Source organism: Parus major, chromosome 4A (genome assembly GCF_001522545.3).
Source record: "Parus major isolate Abel chromosome 4A, Parus_major1.1, whole genome shotgun sequence".
In the NCBI taxonomy this organism is placed as follows: Eukaryota; Metazoa; Chordata; class Aves; order Passeriformes; family Paridae; genus Parus; species Parus major.
In genome coordinates this window covers 17440692-17458716 of record NC_031772.1, presented here as the reverse complement: position 1 = coordinate 17458716, position 18025 = coordinate 17440692, and the positions used below count along the sequence as shown (strand labels likewise).

The 18025-nt window shown below is 41.4% G+C and overlaps 2 protein-coding genes and 1 non-coding gene across 3 annotated transcripts; 1 reads left to right on the top strand and 2 right to left on the bottom strand.

Annotated features, from left to right (window-relative positions):
- Nucleotides 1-3174: 3174 nt before the first annotated feature.
- MAGT1 (magnesium transporter 1) lies at nucleotides 3175-13737 on the bottom strand. Its single transcript, XM_015626773.3, has 10 exons — nucleotides 13482-13737; nucleotides 12157-12326; nucleotides 11215-11332; nucleotides 10108-10248; nucleotides 9487-9627; nucleotides 9074-9163; nucleotides 7835-7898; nucleotides 6171-6245; nucleotides 5666-5756; nucleotides 3175-4653 (listed from the first exon to the last, which is right to left on the bottom strand). Exons 1-10 carry the CDS (start codon nucleotides 13716-13718, stop codon nucleotides 4638-4640), a joined length of 1143 nt encoding a protein of 380 aa, XP_015482259.2. The 5' UTR covers nucleotides 13719-13737; the 3' UTR covers nucleotides 3175-4637.
- A 1245-nt stretch (nucleotides 13738-14982) lies between these two features.
- On the bottom strand, nucleotides 14983-15099 carry TRNAL-CAA. Its single transcript has 2 exons — nucleotides 15062-15099; nucleotides 14983-15028 (listed from the first exon to the last, which is right to left on the bottom strand). It is a non-coding gene; the product is annotated as a tRNA-Leu (tRNA).
- LOC107203841 (cytochrome c oxidase subunit 7B, mitochondrial) lies at nucleotides 15031-17523 on the top strand. Its single transcript, XM_015626322.1, has 3 exons — nucleotides 15031-15402; nucleotides 16655-16779; nucleotides 17324-17523. The coding sequence occupies exons 1-3, from the start codon at nucleotides 15144-15146 to the stop codon at nucleotides 17396-17398; spliced, it is 459 nt and encodes a 152-aa protein (XP_015481808.1). The 5' UTR covers nucleotides 15031-15143; the 3' UTR covers nucleotides 17399-17523.
- Nucleotides 17524-18025: the final 502 nt, after the last annotated feature.

The following is an 18025-nucleotide window of genomic DNA, read 5'->3' as shown; positions in this document are numbered from 1 at the left end:
CTTTCACTATTTCCTTGGGGAAGGTATTTGAAAGCAGTTTAAAAACCCAAATTTAATTGCCTCCAGTTCATAACTTCTATCTGAAGTCACATATGAAAAAGGAAACCTACTGTGAGGAAAGGTCGAGATAAAGTAAAAATGGAAATGCTTCCATCTCCCAGCAATTACTCCAGAAGACAAAACCTGACATTATCATGAGGTTTTCGAAAAACACACACAAAAAAACCCCACAGAATCTTTTTGTATTCTGAAATCTGTGTACAGGCAGATACTGAGCACATCTGCAGGGAAACACTTCACATCCACCAGATCTGCACCCAGTTAAGTTTCCCCAGCACACAGGACTCCTTCCCCCTGCTCCAACAGGCTTGGCAGAGTCAGGATTCAGAGCTCAGCTTGCAGGACAAAACACTGCAGACTCTGAGCACACCCATTGTTTCTCCTCATAATGATAGCAATTAGTTTTGTTAAGTACATATTACCCTACTTTTAAGGAACATGGCTGAAAGACATGTATAGCTATCAATTGACAAGAGGATATTTTAATAACTTGATGTGCTCCTGACCTAGAAATACAAACTACATATACATCTCTTTCATATTATTATCTGTGATAAAAGTAGCACAATTAATCCAGACCAATAAAAGGCTACGCTTAAATTAATTTTGTAGGAATGATCAAGATCTGAGCTGTTAATTGGAACAGGTTATGTGCAACAAAACTCTCATTCCTCAGACAAAAAGCATGATAAAACTGAAAACAGATGATGCTCACTTGAGGTGCTGGGTTTGTTCTTTGTGTTGCTGTTGCTTTATTCCTCTTAGCAAAGTCCAAAGGAATGGTGTGGAGTCACTTGAGCAGTGGTTTGCAACAGAATTACACTTTTTCAGCATGAGAAAATAGCAAACACCAAGGTCCAAGACAGAAACCAAGTGCCAGTACATTCTCAAATCCTTTGTGAGAATTATTTCTCACAGCAGATTAAAGCACTTGGAAATTTTAACTTCTTAAATAATCTGCTTTCAGTTTAAGTATTTTTCTATTATAGAATGGGTATTTTTTAAAACAAACTACCACAAACCACTGCCAACAGCCCCTGGAGGAACACTGCAGACCGTTCTTCTCTCCCAACCAAGTTTGGCTCTGAGATGCCAACGTTTGGCATCATCTGATATCATGGGCAGCATATTCAAACAAGCAGAAGCCATTCACACATCTGATTTTCTTTGGATGTTTCAAATGTTTTGAAGGTTAAACTGACTTTCTTCAATACTTCTAAAACTCCAACTTCGATTTGCTGGGAATCAAAAAATGCCTGTTATGCTTTCACACATTTTGAACAGGGCTCAGAACAAACCTTGCTGTACACTTGCTTACACTTCAGTGGTTGTGACCATAAAAACATCTACATTTTCCTCCTGAAGTCCCTAGCCAGCCATCATCTCATCATCTTCCCCAAGCATGGAGGGTGACCCCCCTGCCTGCCAAGAGGCTGTACTTGTTCTTACCCCCATGGCTGAATCTTCACTTCATGGCCATCACCAGCAGGGGATTAATTAAGGTTATTTGCATCAGCACCAAGAACACAGCACAGGCAGGGCTGAGCACATCTCCCACCTTTCTGGAGGACTGGGCAGTTCTGGGCCTGAAGAACAGCTGCTCATGGAGCAGCTGGAAAAGCCTTAGCTTTAGGAATGACCACTAGGCACCACTATCACAGAATTCCAGAACGGTTTGTGTTGGAAGGGACACTAAAGCTCATCCCTACCATGGGCAGGGACACCTTCCATTACCCCAGGTTGCTCCAAGCCCTGTCCAACCTGGCCTTGGACACTTCCAGGGATCCAGGAGCAGCCACAGCTTCTCTGGGCACCCTGTGCCAGGGCCTCATGAAAATCACGTTCTGTGCTGAACACTAGAATGGTTTGAAAGCAGGAACATCCAGTAAATTGTACATAATGCAAACCATTACACAGAATAATACATTTTAATTTACTGTCTTGCCTTGTGCTTGGTGCAGAGAGCTCCCTAAATTATTTCTAGCTGTTATTCCAAAATATCTTCTAAATACACCACAACTCCTCCTCAAAAGCAGAAAAAAGCAGCATTCACTTAGGCCAGCCACATTAGCAAAACCACAGAGTCCATTTTCAGCTGCAGAATACACCATTTCCTCCCTTTATTGCAAGTGTTCTCTCAAGGTGAGCTTTTAGGGCACTCCTGAGCTATTTAATAATTCACTTTCTAAAGGAGATGACCTCAGCAATTCCCAGTTTCCCCACAGCAGGTCTGGAATGCATTGCCTTGTCCACCTTTGTTTGGCTGGCCCAGATGTGTTACATTAACCAGCCAGTGAGCTGCCAGTGCCCCTGGCCCAAAGAATCACCCTGGGCACCAGGTAGAGCCAGCCATTACCTCTCAACTGCTGCACAAGTCAAACCTTGCCAGAATTCATTCTCTCTAAACCTGCCTGGTCCTTACAAGCACTTCATCTTCTGCTCCACTACCACACCTGCTCCCTCCTGCACTTCAGTTTCAGCCTAGAGAGCAGAAAAACTGTTGGAAAAAAAGGAGCATTATTTTCATCTCAGCACAGGAAAAAAAAAAAAAAAAGGAAAATCCCAAACTCTCAACATCAACCTTCCTTCAAGGGGAAGGTAAAAGATGACTCCAGCATGACACCTGCATGAGGTGCCACTGTTTAAACTTAGTCAATATGGAACTGGATGGTTTTAGAAGGACAGCATAAATTATAACTGGAAAAGTTTATGGGAAGCATTTTACCAACTGGGCAGGAAAACAAGCCACAAGTACAGCAGTGCTGAGTTGTTCCAGGCACATCTACAGTGCTAACAAGATTCCACCTCCAGAAACACTGCGAGTTGATCTGTCTAGAACTCCAGGAATCCAAGATTTTCACTGCATGACAGCTGTCAAAGACAAGCCAAAATCATGTAATCTTTATGCTACCAGTTGGCTACATGAGCAGCTCTCTAGTGCTGACATTCTGGGCTGTAATTCTCCACATAAACACACAGGCTACTAATCCAGTCTACACACCCATACTCAGGTTACTTACTCTATATAGACAGGCTATGATTAACATGTTGAAACAATAGTGGAAGAAAAGAGGTTGCCTTGTTTCATGTCAAAGTTCAAAAGACACAGGAGCATGGATTAGACTAAAAAGTTTTATTGAAACTTGTCCAAAATTCAGTCAGGCACACAATTTATCCGTTCCACTAAGGCTTATCGTTCTATGTGGCATAGAAAAATGCATCTCAATGAGTTGAAACATCAAACAACAAAATTAGTGAAGTTAAGGCACTTGAGATGTGTATTAATTTAGCAAAACTGCATAAGAATAACCTTTTACTTGGAGTAATACAATCCTTTCTGAGATTCAATTTCAAACATCCAGATTCTGAAACCCCTTGAGAGAGGGGAGAGGCAGAAGCAGGAGACAAAAGTCTCTCTGACTACAAACCTCTAAGGCCACCAGAGCCTACGGAAGGAAGTGTTACTGAATCAGGCTGCAAAGACTTCCTGTAGTACAACTGCTGATCTGCACAGCAGTTTTTGCTGAGGCACAATTGTCTTCCACTCATGAATTCTTAAGGCAAAGTATCTGTGAGGTGATAGGACAAAAAGACAGAGCAAGCAGCACATGCATTCAATTGTAAGGCTATCAAATGTGTCCTGGGGTAGCAACGTTTATCCTGGGAGCAGACATCTCTGCCAAAGGATAAAAATGTGGAGAAAACAAGTGGAGACTATAGAACTTATAGTGGCCACAAATCTGGTACCTGCTGGTTTGCCAGGGCTCTAGGCAGTAACTTGAAAGCCAATTGGCAACTCTGAATTCATGCAACACATAGATAGTTACCTTTGAACTTTTGGGTTGTATTCTTGAGAGTGTGAGTGTTGGACAGTCTAAGAATTGTTTTTTTCCAGTTTTGAGTCAAAGTTCACAACTTAAATATTGCAGTTTTAGCATTTGGCAAAGAAAGATTTAATTAATTAATAACTCCATTCTACATGTTGAAAACTCCCCCTTCATCTGTGAAACAACCTCTTGCATCATACAGCAGTTAAGAACTCTTCTCAAAAATGAGACACGGCTCTAGGATACGCACATTCCACACTGGAAGCCAGAGAATGCACCAAGGGTTGCCACACAGGCTGAAGGAAAAGATTTCCAGGTACATGAAGCTGTTTCCTCAACCATGAAAAGGCACGACAGAGAAGCTGCTGTCACCTGCTATGCACAAACAGGAAATAAGGTGATAACTCAAGGGAAAAAGAAACATGGTAAACAGATTATCCAAGTGAATTGAAAGTACCATTTTTAGTTAGTCCATGGAAATATAGTTTTAAGTATTATGTTCTGAATTTTGCTAGCAGTAGAGTTGCTTAAGAAGATGTAAAGCTTATGAAAGAGAGATTGCATCTTAACACTCTGTGTCCTTCAGAGCAAATTGTTTGCTGTATTTAAGGCACTACATTGTCTTTGGTTCAGTGTTTAACTGTCTCACTGTAAGCAGAGGTAGCACAAACCACACATGTTGAGCTCCTCATTCCACCACATCCAACTTCAGAGCCACCACCCTCCTGATGTACCAGACTCTGGAATCCTTTAGCTCATTAGGAAACTGAAAAGAGCAAAATAATAAACATTCTTATTAATTTTATGAGAAACAAAGGTGTGCAACATTCCACTTAGCTTTTATAAATGCCAACAAAAACAGAGTGAGAAAGTGGGCCTGATGCTGCTGTAACAAAAGCAGCTGTGAAGTCACTTAAAAAGGAGTTTCTAATAACTCAAAACCAAAGACAACCACATTTTCCCTACAATAAAGTCAGCAGAAGTATCTAAGATCATTGCAAGATCAGAATAAAAGCTGACCACTTATCAAAAAGGGAATAATTTCAGCTGTCTTTTGCTCTTGAGAAAAGTCTTCAGAAAATAACAAGTTTTACTATTTAGATATTTTTAAATAAGAACACATTTCTCATTGAGAGGGCACAATATCTGTCTGTGAGTTTAGTTTTATAGACAAATTAAGCTTGTTGTGGATGGTGACATCATTAGAAACTAGTCCTTGAACATGTACTTATTGCTTCAAAATGCCTAACAACCACACCTAAGGTATCCCTATCAGTCAGGCATATATACAAGTGGTCAGCTGACAGTATTAGGCTCCTTATACAAGCAATCCTCAAATGTAGGCAGCTTTAAAACATCAGGAATCCTCTCTGTTCTCACAAATATGGGTTAATAATGAAGATGTATGAACATGGAAGAGAGAAAAGAGAAATAGGGGGAAATACATTTGTATTTTGAGAAAAGAGAAAAAGGGGGAGAATACATTCGTTGGCAGTATAAACTGGCTGAGATATCATTGTGAAAATTGAAGTATTTTATAATATGCAATGGAATGAAAAGGAGAGTTCCACAATCTTTGCTTTGGCTAGATTGAAAAATCACGATACCCACAAAACACTCATATTTCTGCTGACTTTACCAACCAATATTGCTACTCTGAGAAGCCAGTGGAGCATTTCTAAAGGAGTATTTCCCAAATGAGCCAGCAGAGCTCCAGAGGTGTAGCTGTACCCCAAAGCCCAGGAGAGCAGGAGCTGCAGGGCCCCAGCCTGACGTACCTGTAGGGGTAGCCATGGTATTTGGATCTGAAGACAGACAGCAGCCAGCTGAAGAACAGCACCACCAAGCCAATGCCAGCAATGCACATAACTGCAAGAGATGCACAGGGAGAGGCTGTGATGGGACAGCTCAGTGAACTCAGGTTTTCAAAGCCTTCTGCAATATTTTTACAGATTTGGTCAGTTGAGGCCTCTATTTCTGTCATTGAGAAATACTAAATTAACACCAATTTTACATCAATTTTATACAAATGCTTTGAGAAAAAGTTCCTTCTCCCTCTTACTAGCTAAATAATGCTAAGCCTCTTTATCTCTATCTACTAAAAGGATTTATCTTGCAGTTTGCTAAGCAACTCCAAAAACTGTCAAAAATCCAAATTATTCTCTCAGCTTAGAGGTGGGGAGTGAACAAAACCCCCCAGTGCAAAAGCATTTCTGTTAAATGGTGTATCAAACACCCTCACTGAATATGCCTTTGCTCAGACAGCAAAGTATCAGTACTTACTTTTTCTTTTCCCCACATCCATGTCAGAAGTAGCAGCTTCATGGAGAAGAACCATTCCTAAAGTAACTCCACCATCTACAGATGCTGTTTAAGGCTAAACCAACAAAGTACAAAACAACACTCAAAACAACACTCCCTAAATTCAGCTCCCACACCATACCTGGGGCATTAAAACTCACTGGAAAAATCAAAGACTTCCCAGTCAAATCAGCAACTATGGGGGAAAAAAAGAACAGCTGAAAGACATTCATAATGTCAGCTTTTAAGAGAGAAAAAAAGCAAAGCTTAAAATATAAACTGCAAAGTCTTCAGGCAAAATTAAAAACATGCATTTATTATCTCAGCTTGTAGTGTAGCAGCATTCCTTCCCAGAGAGCTTGGTCCACTCCTACTGCTGCTCTCCACTGGAAAATCCCCAAAGGAATTCAGCTTCTGCATTCACTCAGCTAACAGAACAAATAAAATACATACAGTACTTAATCCATCAGGCTGTCTTTCAAGTGGCAATATTTCTTTCCTAATTCTTTAAATTAAATAAAAAAGATCATAAAATTAAAGGAGAACAGGCAACACAAAAGGCCTTATATTTGCCAAGAATGAACCCTAGCAAAGCAAAGTAATGAATCCAGTGGAACAAAAGACAGAATTCCCAAAGATTTCATTCCATTTCATTACAAATGTCCAGTCACAAGTCTCCTCCTGAAAGGAAAAGTACTTATCATTGACTCAGGACCATCAAGAGTCTTTCCATTCCAGACACAGCCCACCTTCAGCACAGGAGGAAAGTGGCTTGAACCCAGAGAAACCTCACCAAATTCAATTAAATTCAATTTAAAATGTCCAGCAATGGGTAGGTTTGGTCTGTGATGTGATGGATAGTAACAACACAAACATCAACAAAAAGTTTCTACTTTGAATTTGATGAAGTGGCTCAAAAGTACAGTAACAGAAAAAGATCACAAGTTCTCCTCCAAGTGCCTGTTTTAAGTTTAAAAAATTAAATACAATAAAAGATAAAAAAATAAAGGAATGCTCATACAGGTGACAAGACACAGAAGAAAAGCTCCAGCCAGAAATGACTAAAGTTAAAAATGATGGATCAGAAACATTAATGTGGGAATAGAAAAACAGAACATTGAATTTTAAGGTATTCTTATGACCCCAAAAAGCATTTTTTGTACAAATAAGAAAGGTAAAAGCTCTCAATCTGAAAGTTTCCACCTGCCTTTCTTGACAGCATGGCAAAATCCTGCATCATTAGTACAAACAAATTAGAAGATTATAAGAAGGTAAGCAAAGAAATAAAAGATCAATGATAGAGGAATGAATTCAACACCAAAGCAAGAAATAAGTGACATCAAAAACAGACATCCACAGAGGAACAGGGAGTATCCTGAATCTTCTGATTCCAAAAAGATCCACAACTTTAGTGATGCATTCAGCTTGGTACTTAAACAAGGTGAGAAAGCAGTAAATATCTTTCTATTCAACTTAAAAGATCAGAGGCACAGGAAAAGCACAGTTGTCAATGCAGAAAGGTTTTACAAGCTTCTGCATCAGTGTTAGGTGGCAATTACAGCCATGAGAAAGTACCACAGAAAAGGCAGCAGCATTTGCTGACCAAAAAACTGTCACCAACCACATGCTCCTCCCAGGAAGGATACTGAACAGCAGAACTATGTGTGTTTCTGCCACAAACTGGGCTTGGCTGCTTCCATGGATATAATTCTGTAAGAGACCAAAGTAATTAAATTTAGAAAAGACTGGAGACAACTTTGACATGATTAACAACAGCTACAGAGCCTGGAACTGGGGTTTGCATTGTTTTTTTCAGGAGTTGGAGCACAAACTATTTCAGCTGTTGATCATTGATTTTTGGGGGACTTGCAACAGAAACAAAGATCCTTCTTCCATTACCATGCACAGTCAGCCTAATTCAGATACTACAACCTTTGTGATTGGATTCTCAGTCCAGCTAAGCACAATACCACAAGATTAAGCCCTCCTGCATCCTAATGTGATCCAAAGCTGATCCATTCCCTCACTGAGGTTCCAAGGTTGTGTATACTGCTGCTTAGCTTAGGGGAAATCCCTTCAACCTGTGTGTGAACCCAACTCATTTGGCTTCAGAACCAAACATGTGAAATCTTTCTCACTTCTGGGTTAACAGAAAAATTGAAATTTGTGGAAAAAATACTGGTTTTAATCCTTAAGGAACACCCTGTTATGGTTATGATGCCGTATCTAAGTAGGAAAAAAAAAGCTTTATGCACTTTCTAAAGAATACAGAGCACCTGACCCATCTAACGAAGCACAAAAGGACATTTCACCAAATTAATTTTCTGAGTAAAGACATAAGAAAAGCCAGTATGCGATGTGTAAGCACCTGAGCAGATGTAATGCTCTCAGAACACTGTGACTACTTTTACAGTGGATCTCATTCTATGTTGTGAACAGAACAGTATATTTCAAATTACATTAAAGAAATTTTTCCCAAGAAAGAAACTTCATAAATCTGAGAACACTGGATATTAATTTACCTCAAGAATCTTGAGGAAAGATTGTTTTATATGGAAGTCATTAGATGAGCGTATAAGTTAACAAGACCAGGTTGAAATGTAATTGCCAGGCTCAGCAATAGGAATTTTAGCATGCAGGACTCAAACCATAAATACCTTTATTGTGCTGTAAGCAGTTTAGAACTATCACATCCCTTCACCATTGGAGATACAACATATGTTCAAGACATGTTGATTTGCCTTGCTCACTGCAGGACAGGTTGGTTTCACTCACCAAGAGAGAAGGCAAAAGCAGAATTTGCACTCTGATTTGTCTCTTAGTATCAGCCTTATTCTGCAGAAAAACACCAGAAATGCAGAAAAGAAAGTGAAGGCAACACTCACCACTTGTCCTGTATGGGGATTCTTGTGAGCATAAGGGGGACCTCTGATGTGGTTCCACATCTGGCCTGATGTCATTGCTAACACAAAACACTGAAAAGGAAAAAAGAAATGCTATTTAATAAGGATTCTCTTATTTTAAATTTAACATGATATCTTTTCACTTCCTACCAAAATGTACTGGTTTGGAACACAGGCTAAGAATTGTTCCACTTTATCCTTGTACAAAAGGCACCTAATTGAGCATTCAGTGAACTGAAGGGACTAAGATTATATAATGTTATCAATCTATGAAAAAACAAAACTAACTCTACCTCATTTTCCTCTACCAGCTTTAAGAATCTTGAAATACTTTTGAGAACTTGAACAGCTACAAAACTCAATGTAATAGGGAGACAGAAGTCATGATTACTCACCAGAGCAGCAAAGGCCCAGCCAGTTTTGTTATAGAGAAAATCCAGATTGCTGCCCCTCAAATACACGAGGCCTCCAATGACAGCCAGCAGCAACCCCAGCATTAAGGGTCCAGCATAGTTTGGTGGCCTTATCACACGGATCTGAACAGAGGACAGTGAAATTATTTTCTCTCAGCAGGATTATACATTATACCTACACTCCTGCTAAAAAACCCCACAACATATTGAGTGGAAAAAATACTGCACACACATTTTCTATGTAATAAATCTGACACGGAAAGTAAGCAATGCTTCTTCCACCCATACTGTAACTTCAGTTTTACACAACTTTACCCAGCTCAATAATTTAGAGATTGTTTTTCTTCTGCAGAATAGAGAGCAAGAAGGAAGGAGATGAATTTTAACATCTTCTCAAATACAACACTACACAAAACACCAGCACAGAGACTGTAAGGAAATTGAAAGATGCACTCTGTGTGTCTGAACTAGATTTTGTAGACAAGCTCTTTCAAGCAGCTCAGGAGGGACAAGTGATGTTCCCCAGCTGGCCCTGCACAGGGGTGCTGAGGGAAGGTGTGCTGGCCCTGCACAGGGGTGCTGAGGGAAGGTGTCTGGACTCACATGGACATCTGTCCTGTCGGCCACCCAGCGCGCCAGCTGCTCCGCCGCGAAGCCGCGCACCTGCAGCTCGTAGGTGTCCCCCCGCTTGGGCTTCCCCTTGGCAGGGAAGTTAATGAAGGTGGGGGCAGAATTCATGTTCAGCTGCAGGGAGAAAGTTCACAGAAGATATAGTCTAGGAAAGGACTACTTAATAACACAATTCTATGCCATTTCTGGCTTGTACTATTGTTAGTAAATCAGAAAAGTTAGCTCTTTGATTTAATGGCCATCGCTTCTTAAAAAAACAGTAGGTAGAACACAGCTTGCATTTCTGTATTTCATGCACTTTTTTTTTTAATCTGTTTCTTCTCCAAATACTACTTTTTATAAAGAAATCTGCAAAATAGCAACACATGATTCTAAAATCTAGGAAGGCCATAGCTTGATGAATGCATTTTTAATGTAACAGTAAGGAAAAAATTAACAAGCGTAATAAAAAGACATCTCTCTTCAACTCCCCAGTTCAAAAGCTTCCTTTTAGCTTTTGAAAAGTATCACTGCCTAAACAGTGTAGCTGTTAAATAAGAGATTAGTACCTCTTAAAAAAAGTTAACATCTGCAAGACTGTAATGAGCTATTAATGTGACCTACAATTGCAAGAGTACATGGAATGTTCTCACAGCTGGAGAAAAAAAAGTGGTCACACAATATTAATAGAAGAGAAAAAAGGCTGGGTAGCTGAAAAGAAATTAGTTTTACCATAAAGCCTAATCTATCATTCTCTAGTAATCTAAAAATTGTAATAGCTGCTCCTAATGAAATCAGTGCTTTCTATTTTGCCTCTTCACGTAGGACAGAAGAATTCCATTAAGAATTACACTGTAAGTTATTACAGGAGACAAACTCAGGGGAAAAGGAGTCAAAGAAACCAATTCACTCCTTGTACCTATTCACATCTGTCAGTTCTGTTAATATTCCTACCAACATTCTCAGGCCAAGTTTCTTCCAAGAGGGACAGTTTTTAACTTTTCATTCCTTTGTTCACTGTAACACTATATTATGTAGCATCTTCACCTTCTTTCCCAAAACCCAAACTAAAAATGATGTTAGAAGAGAAAAAGATATTACCATCTGAAACACGTCTGAGCCTTCATCAAAATCTACCATTGCAAAAAAAATCTTGTTGGTAAATGCACTGGAATACCTCCAGGAGTTTGCCAGAATCTGGTATTCCTCATCAGCTTGCCTGGAAAACACACCAAGGGAGATGATGTATCATGGTTTTGTCCACAGCACAAGTTGTAAAGCAGCTGAGGGAGCTTTGCCCACCCACCCCATTAATCTTCTAGGGTTCAAAAGAAAGTTTAAGTGTTAATGAAATCTTTTAAGCACAGATACTCGGCTACCATCAGGTGAAGCATTTGGCAACTGCTTTTTTAAATAGAAGGGCAAGATTTATTGAGTCCACTAACAAGAGATGAGGTAATTTCTAACTGAAAGGTGAAATGGATCCCTGCTGCTTATGATTTGCCAGTCCACAGAGCACCAAACTGTGGCCAGGTGTGCCCTTTCTTCCACGTCAGAGAGTGGGAAACCAATAATTTCAATTGACTAAGCATAAAAATCACCCTTACAGACCTCCACATTAATACAGGAAAGCTATAATATGGTTAAAGATCCAGGATATTTGAACTGTAAATAAGTGTCAAGCAACATATTAATTAAGAACAACATTTAAGCTCCATGCCCAGCAATAATTCTACAAACATTTCTTCAGCAGCTCATGCCAGGAAAGTAGAGCTTTCACTGTGTCTTTCTCCAGAGTAAACACTGTTTCTGCAAAGCAGGGATTATTTTAGGAGGGAGATAAAACTAAAGATTATGTTGTTTCTTTACAAACTCATTAGATACATATTCCTATACATTAAATTGCAAAGACAATCAATCCTACTGTAACTTGCCCATGTATATTCCTCCCATGTGCATCAAAGTTCAACCCTGTTCTTAAATTTAGTTTCCTACAAAGCATCAGATGACTTTCAAGTTCAAATTTAGGACTAAAGGACATACTTGCACACAACACACTGTCTGTGAGGCTGAAGAGCAGTGAACATCACAATCACTGAGTAGTTTCTGGGAGGTGCCTTCACAAGGCGCCGGAATTTGTCTCCATTCATTCTGATCACCGATCTTTTACTGGCCCACTCCATCAGCTGGTTCACTTTTTCTGATAACACCATCTGAAAATCAAGACAGAGCAACGTTGTTGGTTTTGCTTGTTTTTGTTTGTTTTTTTTTCTAGTTTCACAATACAGTCTTAGAAGTTTTTAGATTTGATGCAACAAATATCTGCACTGCCTTTCATAACATCACCCAGGTGATGTGATACATCAGTAAAATTCCCCAAGGCATTCACAGCAGCTTTTAACAATCATGTTAACATAACTCATTAACTACAACCACCTAGTAACACACTCAGCTTTAAGCACTCAGTATAACCAGGCTGGTGAAGACCCTCAGCTCACCAGCCCTTCCTCACAGTAGCTGCAGAATTTCTTTCAGCTGTACCAACCACCTCCATCCCCTCCACATCCTTAGTATTTTTCTATACTAAGCATCAAACTGTTTTAGCTTTCAAATCTTGTGGCAGTGGAATCAACATCAGATATGGAACCAACCTCAACATTTCATTTTCAGCACTGCTGGAAAAGAAGAACCGTAGTTCAGAATATATTTGAAAAATTCAGGAGTGCTCAACACTAAAATATTCTTTAAAAAGGAGACCATCAATTCTATAACATTATAAGAAGAGGCATTAGTTTGACAAATTCACAAATGTTATATTTATCATAAAGCACTTCTCTACTCATTAACACCCTTCTTCAGATAAATATGTCAGAGGAAATCATCATAATATATCCTGAACTGGAAGGAAGCCAGTAGAAGCATCAAAGTCCAACTCCTGACCCTGCACAGGGCAGCCCCATTAAATTATTATTATTATTATTAATAATAATAATAGTAATATTTTCTCTGACTTACAACTCACATGAATATACACACTTACATAAAAGGGTTTTTTTCCAAACCTAAGCAGTTCAAGTGCGTGGAAGTAAGCTGCACCTTAGTGACTACAACCAAAGGCCACGCATCCTGCCCGCCGCGAATCCCACACATTAGGAAGACAACACTCGTACAGTGCTCCTAACAAGAACTGAAGAACCCGGAAACAAGGACCTTCCCTCCCTGCGGCTTCCCCTCAGAGCCGGCCGAACCTCAGGGCGGAGACCCGGGGTGAGGCCAGGCCACCCTGCCGGGCCCTAGCCAGTCCTGCCCTCATCCCGCTCAGCGAGAACCTGCCCCAGCGCAGAGCGGGGGCTCTGGGCGAATCTCACCTCCTTCCGCCTCTGCCCCGCGGCGCCGGGCCCCCCACATCCCGCCAGCAGCAGCAGCACCAGCGCCAGCAGCGGCACCGGCAGCGCCGCCATGGCCGCCCCGCTTCGCCCGCCCCGCCCCGCCGGCTGGGAGGCCCCGCCCGCTAGACGCCGATTGGCGGAGGCGTCCGCTCGAGCGTCCCTGCCGGCCTGCGATTGGCTGAACTGGGGGAGCGCGGCGAGCTGGAGCCGCGCCATTGGTGGAGACGCGAGGGGAGGGCGGGGCGAGCCCTGAGGGGGACCGGGCCCTGACGGGAGAAAGTGTGGCGGGACCCCGGGACCTCTCTCAGCCGCATCACAGAACCCTCACGTTTCGAAGGGACCTCGGAGATCATCCGAGACAGGGTCTCCAGGAGCAGGTGACACACTGTTATCCACTAAGATCGGATTCGTTACCCTGTGTGCAACAAGCCAATAATTATACGCTTAGAGAGAGATTGATTTATATTACAGTTGTGCTAGCCGTTGAGTGCTCAGTGGTGTTCCACAAATGGGCCAATTCTCAAAACTTTTTATTGTTTATACGTTTTAACAAACAAAGGAATTTGTATTCACTGGATAAAAGTAATGTAGTTCTCTTATTAATTAGTATTTTATCTTCTAATGGTTAATGCTTCTCTTTGCTTCTCATACTAATTAGTGCACAGGTTCTGACTTTGTCTTGGGTAGGATGGTTGGTGATCGTGATTTGCCCCTGCAGAAATAACCCTTCACCAGTTGGAACTGATTTCCGCCCGGTTGCTGAGTTGGCTTTGTTAGTGTCTTCCTTACCGTGGGAATTCTGCAAAATGTCCTTGTGGGCTGTAAATTCTGCGTTCTTTGTGTCTGCTATCAGTGGCACATCCTCCTTCCCCTAAGCCTGAGATAACTGAAACATGCCAAGCCCTAAACCTTAACAAGGCTGTTCTACCAAAAACTTTTTTCCAGCATCTGGACATCACTTAGAGCTGGATACCTTCTGTTTCATGGATTAGCTTTCCTTCCTTGTTGAGTAGGCTAGAAAGTATGCCAAGATTAAACATCAAAGAACATCCTTTCTTAAGAAAATTTTACATAATTTGAAACAACACAAATGCTTGCAGCTGGGTTTTGAGTGTCTCCAAAGAGGGGGATTCCACACCTTGCCTAGGCAGCTGTTCCAGTGTTCTGCCACCCTCTGAGTAATGAAGTTCTCCCTGTTGTTTCAGATACATGCTTCATGTTATACATGCACGCTATAAATTGCTGGGTCATGTGTTACAAATATCGTTAAAATCCAAATGCACAGAGGAATACCTCAGCAGCTGTGTGGTGGGTTAAGGCTCTGAAGCAGAACGGCCAGGGAGAGGAGAAGGAGTTACACTTCAGGTTTTATTATAAAATTATTTCTGATTTCTATTTGCACCAAAATCCCAGACTTTTTTAACTCGGCGCTTTTGCAAATTTAAGCTAACCCAGACAGGGAAAAAAAAGAAAAAAGTGGTGTCAGAAGTGGGATTCGAACCCACGCCTCCATGCGGAGACCAGAACACCCAAACCCGCCGCGGGAAGGCGCGGAACGCCTTGAGTCTGGCGCCTTAGACCACTCGGCCATCCTGACACTGCATTAGCAGTGGTGGCCGGGACATACTTAGTACTGTCGTCATGGCCGTATCTCTGTCCTTTGGCCCCTCACGAAGAGTCTGTCTGTACCCGGGAGGCGCCGGAGAACAGCCAGGGAACCTCCAGCTCAGCTCGGCCCGGCCGCGGAGCTCCGCCGCAGCGAGGTGGAGCCCGGCGTTACCCACAGGCCCCCGCCGTGCCGCCACTTCCGCCGCGACCATTTTGTTCTTCACCGGCGTCAAGGGTAACCGCTCGGCTCTCATCATGTTCCCGGTGGCCAGGGCCGCGCGGAGCCTCGTCGGTAAGCACAGGGGCGGCTCTCGGGGTGTGGGGGGTTCCTCGGGGGGTCTGCCCTGGTTTGTGCCTTCCCCTGTGCGGATTGTCCCTCAGCCTCGCTGTGCACCCGGCGAGGGTCGTGAGAGCACCTCAGGGCTTGCGGGCGGCTCTGGCGTCCTTCGCCTCCTGTTTTTTGGGGTTTTTTTAATTTTTTTTATTTGTTTCAGCCTCTTTTATTTCCTAGTTGCTTTTTGACATAGATGTTTCCTTGGTGCTTTCTTTCCCTAGTACCTAAAGGCACATTCTGGCCTGGTAACCTGAGGTGTCAAGGGGAAGTCAATACTCAGCCCTTAAATTCAAGGTTAAAGTTACCCCTTCAGTGATGCAGACCCCCGCAGTGTCTGGTCCTGGGTCACGATGCGCTTATCCCGAGGTGCGAGCACCTAAAATTAGCGTATCTCGGTAGATACTTAAGCTTTCTTATGTTTAAAAAAACGTCTTGTCTTATAGAGCAGGCGAGGGATGTAGTACATTATGGGTATCACCATCATCTTCTCTAATCACGGTTGGGTAGAAATGCAAACCATTGACCTGAGACTAAAAGGTTTTATTTTGTAATATCTATATGCAACAGCACCCTCTCATCAAATTCCTCGTACACAACTAAAGGGCACTCTGTCTTTTGTAGCTGTTGCTTTGATTTTTCACTGTTGCCTTTAATAAGTGTACCTTTTATAGTGTACACTTAAAATGTACATCATCTGAAGATAACACTGTGTATTTTTTCTGTCTCATGCCCAAGGGCTATTTCAGTTTCCTTCCTCCCCTTCCTTCAAAAATCCCAAGGGAACGAGGCAGGTGTTACCCTCACCTGCTGCTATCTTTAACCCTGTAATTTGGTGGTGAGCTTCATCCTGACATTGCTTGGGTACATGTACTGCCAGGAGCACTAAAAAAAATAGTTTATTAGAGAAACAGTAATACTAAAGAAAACATATTAATGAAAAAGGCAACTTAGAGGATTTTTTTTTACTGGAATTAGACTTGAAGAATAACTTTATAGAGATCAATTGAGGGAGCTGAAAAAAAAAAAATAAAGTATTTGTGTATATCCTGTGTTTTGGAGTCATTCCAGAGTTCTAAATCCAAATCAATATTTTTCCAGCATTTTTAGTCTTTCAACACTAACATTTGCTTCTCTCTTGGTGGGAGATGAGGATTGTGAATGGTTTGAGCACATATTTGAGTTGATTTCTGTACTTGTTAACACTTCTCAGCTCGTGGCATCCAGCACACTGCAGTCAGACAAGCTCATCGCAAGCATGAGCCGACTTTCCATGATAAATATGGAACCACTGTCCTCCTTGGAGGAGCTGCCATGTTCTCTGCTGTCTGGACCTATGTAAGTTGGTTTTGTCACCACTCTCTTGTGATTCGAGCTAAAAACTTTAAAAGTGTCAATTTTGCCTGTTTGAAATAAATTCAGTGGTCAGAATTTAGGAGCTTCTTACATGAGCAAATAGTGATGTGATAGAGGTGAAAGTTCTTTTAATTCCCAGATTGATTTTGAGTTGTTATTCAAATTTCTGCATCAGTCTATTGCCTGATTTGAAAATGTATCAGAAGCACAAATGTTCTCTATTTTACTTGGGATTTTGCACCTCTACAGGTACAGCTTTCAGCAGCAAAATTTCTAGATGAAAATACCAATATGTTGGTGGGGTTTTACTTTCCAGATTCTTCCTTCTACAGTTGGATATTTGGAAACAGAAAACTGAAACATTTAAATACTATTCAATATAAATATATTCCACTTGTTTAATTAGAAAATTAATGAGATGTCATATTCTAATAACAAGAAATCTGAACTGAAAACAATGAAAATAACCCTATGTCAGAAGGTTTGATTTTGGAGTTAATATCCCTTGGGTTTTATCCCTTTACAGGTGCTCACACAGCTTAAAATTGAGTGGGGCTTTTCACCTATTGGAAGAATCACTCCAAGTGAATGGAAGGAGTAACAGCCTCTGCTTCTAATGAACTGGTCTAAACTTTCACTGAGAAAATGGTCATGTAATGACATTTGTTCCCTGATTACCACTTGGACAGTGGCATTCCTGGTCTAATAAATATCCCTAGAAACCTGTCTGGCTCTTCGAGGTTTCCTCTGTGCTCTGCTTCTGCTGAATTGTAGGAAATAGTGTAAAAACTCCAAGTAATTTTACAGTCCCAGTTGTTGCTGTAAAGATGACTGGAGGATAAAGGATAAGTCCAGAAGTTTGTTTTCATTTAGCCAGATGTGTGCGTGAATCAGCCTTACTGCATTCCTGCTGCAGAGTGCACATCACTTTACATCTGACCAAGTCGAGATCCCACTTTTTATTCCACAAAAGGATTTTCATGGCTTGGATCCCTCTGCCAGGAAGCTGCTTCTCCCATGACCCCTAAGAGTTGTGAAGAAATTACATTCAGTTTTGAGTGGGAGAGGCTCCACAGGAGCAGACAGTATCCCAGAATCAATGGGACTTTCCTAATGAATTTTTAGGGAATCCCAGAATGATTTGGGGTGGAAGGGAGCCAGAGTTGGGGTGTTTCCAACACTGTCTCTGCATTTAACTTGTTCACAGTACAAGTAACCAGAGAAATTA

What these genes read in the sequence shown, in the direction of transcription:
- LOC107203841 (XM_015626322.1), top strand. Translation starts at nt 15,144, where the DNA reads ATGGCCGTATCTCTGTCCTTTGGCCCCTCACGAAGAGTCTGTCTGTAC. An exon ending in GGCCGCGCGGAGCCTCGTCG is followed by an intron (nt 15,403 to 16,654) that starts GTAAGCACAGGG and finishes AACACTTCTCAG; the next exon opens with CTCGTGGCATCCAGCACACT. An exon ending in TCTCTGCTGTCTGGACCTAT is followed by an intron (nt 16,780 to 17,323) that starts GTAAGTTGGTTT and finishes ATCCCTTTACAG; the next exon opens with GTGCTCACACAGCTTAAAAT.
- MAGT1 (XM_015626773.3), bottom strand. Translation starts at nt 13,718, where the DNA reads ATGGCGCGGCTCCAGCTCGCCGCGCTCCCCCAGTTCAGCCAATCGCAG. An exon ending in GCTCAGACGTGTTTCAGATG is followed by an intron (nt 10,249 to 11,214) that starts GTAATATCTTTT and finishes TTCTCCCTGCAG; the next exon opens with CTGAACATGAATTCTGCCCC. An exon ending in ACACATAGTTCTGCTGTTCA is followed by an intron (nt 6,246 to 7,834) that starts GTATCCTTCCTG and finishes CAGCATCTGTAG; the next exon opens with ATGGTGGAGTTACTTTAGGA.